This window comes from Oncorhynchus tshawytscha, linkage group LG33, assembly GCF_018296145.1.
Source record: "Oncorhynchus tshawytscha isolate Ot180627B linkage group LG33, Otsh_v2.0, whole genome shotgun sequence".
In the NCBI taxonomy this organism is placed as follows: domain Eukaryota; kingdom Metazoa; phylum Chordata; class Actinopteri; order Salmoniformes; family Salmonidae; genus Oncorhynchus; species Oncorhynchus tshawytscha.
The window spans coordinates 860,259-865,900 of record NC_056461.1 but is presented as its reverse complement, the minus strand read 5'-3'; the positions used below and the strand labels follow the sequence as shown (position 1 = coordinate 865,900).

The 5,642-nt window shown below is 42.2% G+C and overlaps 1 protein-coding gene across 1 annotated transcript; it reads right to left on the bottom strand.

Moving 5' to 3' along the window:
• Positions 1 to 1,645: 1,645 nt before the first annotated feature.
• Positions 1,646 to 5,154, bottom strand: LOC112247257 (purine-rich element-binding protein gamma-like). The gene has a single exon (XM_042310987.1). It carries the CDS (start codon positions 4,843 to 4,845, stop codon positions 3,817 to 3,819), a length of 1,029 nt encoding a protein of 342 aa, XP_042166921.1. The 5' UTR covers positions 4,846 to 5,154; the 3' UTR covers positions 1,646 to 3,816.
• Positions 5,155 to 5,642: the final 488 nt, after the last annotated feature.

The window sequence follows — 5,642 nt, the reverse complement described above, 5'->3', positions numbered from 1 at the left end:
ATGTTCTCTCCTCTCAATCTCTGTGTCTTGCTCCGCACAGACCAAACAAGTTTAAGTGGGCATCCAATGGATTATGGTCATTGTAGTTAATTACCATGTTTCCTGCTCTAAACTATGTAGAATATTGGCCCGTTGGAAACTACAACTCCCTACTACATCGCACAGTTCAGGCTTGATCTGATTTATCTTTACAGAAACTGCACATCAAGCTCACAGAAAGAAATAAAACATGTAATTCAAATGACTGAACTGACATCAATTAGTTGTTTGAAAACCGAAGTTTCGGTTAGTCACTCAGCACAAATACTATGCTAATAAATTACACAGTCAAATGAATTAAATAACTTGTAAAAGACAATAGCTGTGTTCGAATACTCATACTAACCTCACTAACCGTACTATTCGTGACGTGAAATGAGAATATAGTATGCTTATTGGTCATAGAATTTACAAATGCTCAACACCTGTCAGTAAACCTCTGGCAAAAAAAAGTGTAATTAAATTGTTGCCAACAGCACAGTTACAGTCACCAACGCTCTGGATAACATGAAAACATTCTAACCAGCCCGGCTAGGGCGAGTAAAATGGTCAGAATGGGGTGTTCTCTCATTATGTGTCTGGAAGTAGCTAGCCAATGTTAGCCAGTTAGCTTGGGTGACTGCCGTTGAATGCTCAGATCAACCCGACTCCTCGGCCAGAGAGTCCAGCGTGTGCGCTCAACGCTCCGAGACCAAAACACTGAATTTGACAATGCTCTGGATTTACAAACGCCCAGAGCGCACTCTGGCACTCCAGATTGAATATGTGTTATGCTAAGAAGCTAGCAAGAGGTTGCATAGCAACAGCATCAACTTCCAGTAGACAGGCGAAGCGCTAGTACGCTCAACTGAAACGATACCGTTCATTTACAGTATACTAAAATGAACTAATAGTATGTAGTATACAGTATGTTAGTATGGGTATTCGAACACAGCTAATGAGATAAGGATCATTTTGGGGCCACACTGACTAAGTTGCACCTGTAAGTAATTAAATGTTACGATTTGCAAACGTACAATATGTTACAAATTTGCAAAATGTAAGATATGTTCCAAATTCTAGCTAGGTGGCTAATGTTAGCTAAGCTAGGGGTTAGGAGATACGGTTAGGGTTAAGCTTAGGAGTTAGGGTTTGCTAAAAGGGTTAGGGTTAGCTAACATGCTAAGTTGTTGAAAAGTTGCTAATTAGCTAAAATTGGGTTACCTTTGGGTTGCTAGACGTTTGTCTTATTTGCCTACCCATACATTCCACCCCCCCCAGTCAGTCACCAACGCTCTGGATAACATGAAAACAGCCTAAGCAGCTCTACGAGGGCAAGTAAAATGGTCAGAGTGAGGTGTTTTCTCATTTGTGTCTGGAAGTAGCTAGCAAGCTAGCCAACGTTAGCCAATTAGCTCGGGTGCTTGACTACCGTTGTGAGGGCAGAACGCTCAGTTCAACCCTACTCCTCAGAGCTTCCAGTGTGTTCTCCGAGATTGAAAACACTGAATTTACAAATGAACATGACACAGCTCTGGATTTATGAACGCCCAGAGTTAACTCTGAGCGCTCTCTGGCACTCCATATTGAATTTACGAACACACCCGAAATCGTAAAATGTCTAGCTAGTCATGTGTTATGCTAACAAGCGAGCAAGAGGTTGCATAGCAACAGCATCAACTTCCAGTAGACAGGCAAAGCGCTAATACATTCAACTGAAAGGCTGCAACACCTGGCTGATACCAATATAGTGGATTAGGGGGTACCCTGACTGGGACTCAAGCCCTGGTCCCTTACAGTATACTAAAATGAACTAATAGTATATAATCATTAAGTATGTCGTATACAGTATGTTAGTATGGGTATTCGAACACAGCACCGGTTTTACATCTTTGTCCTGCCGTTTGCTACACTAGTGTCAAAAGTGGGATGGCGGCTAAGCGATGGCTCAGACATGCTAGGGGGCTGAGTAGTGAAGGCACAGGGATGTGCCTTCGAGTAAGGAGGGGGCAGTGTAGCAAACCTTGCTATATGTGCCATGTTACAACTCCAAGCAAGTGGGTTAACCCTATTGACACGATGCATATGGTGTTTGTCTGTCACGCCAGGTATCTGAGATCTATTCCCTGCCCCACTGTTCACTACAATCCCAAAAGGCTCATATCATGGTGAGGTCGCTAGGTGTTGTAGCCTACAAATGTTGTTTAGTATTATTACATGGGGTACACCTTTTATTTCATCTTTCAATTATGTTTTTTATTTTTATTGCTGGCTCTGTTATACAATTAATTACATGTGTATGGCCTTGGGGACAATAAAATGATCCTACCTAGACTAGCCTACAACACCGCAATGCAATTAATATTTGAATTATGATTTTCAAGTAAGTACAAGTAATAATGTAATTTGAATAAAAGCAGTTAATTGAACGTTTCATTCCATTTGGATAAATTGTGGGTCTACTCTCAGCAGATTATAAGGTCTAGAAAGGCATCGCAGGACAGTCAGGCTGTATTTGAATTTCTGTTGCTGATCATCATTCTCCTGAGTCGTTTTAAATAGTGCAGCCACATAGGCCTATGCTTCTAGCAGGCCCAGTTATTCAGGAAACCTTAATGTGCGTTGTATCTCCTTTTCCACACGACCTTGAACCTAACGCTTCAATATAGCCTAAATATTTGTAATTTAACTTTAAATATGTATTTTATGTATGGCATAAACTCAATCAGTCACAATGTTTTAATCTGATTAGGCTACTTCAACAGTCTCCTGTAGGTTACCTGCGCACATTCATCCACTCCACTCTGATATAATTCCAGCATCCAAACTACACACCAGCCATTCGATGAATGGAAAAAGACATCTGTTACAAAATAGCAAAAAGTGAAATGACATTCAGAGATTGTCAAGCCAAGCCATCGATACTGAGTAGGGAAAGATGTATTCCCTGTTTGTCCGGATTGACATACTCTATTTGAATGGGGTGTTGAAAACGCAAACCATGACGATGTGCTCGAAGTCGGTATTCGGTATGTAGCTCTGAATTGCTTATTGGTTGTGTGTAGTGCTTTGGCACATAAACCTGTTAATGAAAAATCGTTGCATATATTTTATATAATTATAAATATAGCATCAAAATGATTTCCCCCTAGTTGATAATTGTCTGCAGCCGGCTCTGATTATAGAGTAATGACATATGCAGGGAGTTTGAGCTCGTCCGTGATGGTCGGCGAACCCTCAACCAAACTGTCCCTTATTCTATAAAACGAAATCATGAAATCATGAAGCGCTACCTACACAAATTATTGTTACTGTTTAAACAACAATATCATGTCTAGCATTCAGCAGTATATCTAACATTAACCCCCTACCAATGATTGTGGGGGACAGGACGTGCACACTTTCATGTCTCACCTTTTTTTCTCAATCAGACAATCACATGCGCACCCGTACTTTCATTCGCACACTCAGTCAACCACAATAAAAAAAAGAGATTTGATTCACATAAATTACCTATATCATCATTTTGCCTTTTGAATATCATTTTTTTCATTTTTCAATAGGCAACACGTCCTGCTGCACCAATTTCAAAACGGATGCCATAATCGAAATGTATGATTGAAACAGGAATGACCATGAACAAAGCAAAAGTGCTAGTTGACCAGAGACATAGGCCTAATAGAGGTACATTAAATAATACTTTTTCATATGTTCTAGGATATTGTCACGTTTAGCTTTTTCCATCCCTGTTTTAACCCGCCATCACTAGAAACCTCTTACAGCCATATAATGCCGTTGTCAATCCTCTTGTTCTCCAATGACCTCGCGAGTCTCTGTCCTCTTCTCCTTGTGACAGGTGAACATTCGCTGCATTTCTTCCTCATACCTAATGAAATTATCTCCAAATTTGGCCCAGGCTTTCATGGGAACCGTTATGGTGTTCCTGTATGGCTGTTTTACCTCGCTAATCTTTAAAAAGACACCATACCGATTGGAACCAACGTCGAAATAAAACCTCTTATTGTCCACTCGGAATGATGCTGCCTCAGGAAACTCGGTGGATTCTTCATGGTTCCCATTGCCTCTTCCAAGCTCATCCGTGGCATCATCATCGCCGTAGTCTTCAATCAGCTGCGACAGTGCATCTCTGAATTCGATTAGCCCTTGAGCCGGCAACACTATGGTTTGATCGATGCCCTGGCCGTAGTAACCGATGGCCCCATGCCCTCTGCTGACAGTCTGTCTGATGCGGAGGAACCTGCCTCGCTGGTTCTCTTTCAGGTCCAGATAGTACTTTCTATTGTCTCTCTCAATGAATTCACTCTTCAGGACGCGATGAGTATGTTCCTCCGACACCGCAGAGCCAGTGGGAGACACTGATGCTGCGTGGTGATCCTGCGGTCTTCTGCGGGAATCGTGCGGGCGGCCCTGGCCATTGCTCTGCTCTTCTGGCCGTGGTACCAGGCCACCTCTCAACCCAATATGAGCGTAATAATCAATGAAGTCCCCCAGGCAATAACGTAGATCGGGTGCCATTGACATGGACAGCGTTAATTTGCTTTTTCTGATGTTATCATGACGTTCTCTTCCAATCCAAACCTCTGCAATTTTTAGGAATCGGCCCCGTGCACTTTGTTTTACATCCAAATAAAACCGTTTCTTCTGGATGTCGACACGTTTGGAGGCAAGCTCCTGAATGTCTATGCCCTGCTGCTGACTGCCAGGGTGAACATACTGTTGAGGATATGCGCCTCTCGCCATAGAATCTGATGTAATCCTTCCTCTGTCTCTTTCCATCCCTCTTGAATATGTTGTATCAGACATCATTATTTCGTTTCCAACACAGTTAAGCACACGACAAATTGCCTGCCACTATCAGCCAACATGCTGTCTTTCATGTAACCTTATTCGTTTCGCTAGACAGACCGTTTATTGCTAGTAGGCTAAATATAGTAGGCTAAATTTGAAAGATACCTGGAATGACCTGAAATGGCCGCTACCTGACAGGAGTATTCAGTTGATCGAGTTTCTGCGTCCGGATTTAAAGGTCAAGCGTTAGTACGGTTTGGTGCCATTTTCATCGTAACCCTTGGCCAGACGGGTTTACCTAGCTACCCCCTTTCCTGCGTCTGACAGTTCTCCCGTCTCTTCAGAGGGCGCTGCTTCGGTGGTTTCCACTAGTTACTACAGCCACAAAGTCAACATTGGTTTTATCGTAAAAAATAATGATAAAAAAATAGCGTTTGGGTCTTAATTCAAGGTTAGGCATACGGTTATTGGTATGGTTAAGGATTAAAATCGCATTTTAAGAATATAGATTTTAGAAATAGGCGGGGTTTATGATGTTGTGGCTTTGTTAACTAGTGACGACCTGCTTCGGTAGCGGTAGATTGAGGAACCCAATGAACCCATCCAACTCTCCCCCCTTCCGATTCCAGCAGCGAAATCCCAGTTTAAAGAGACAACCTAATCCTAGTTTGAGCAGTACAGTTTAATTTGACACAGCAAGCGAATTTACTGCAAAGAACTGCCTTTATAAGGTAGACAGCTGCGATAACGTTGTCACCGGGGACAAAGATGCTGTCAAGGAAAATAAAGGCTTACCTACCAATCTTTTCAACATT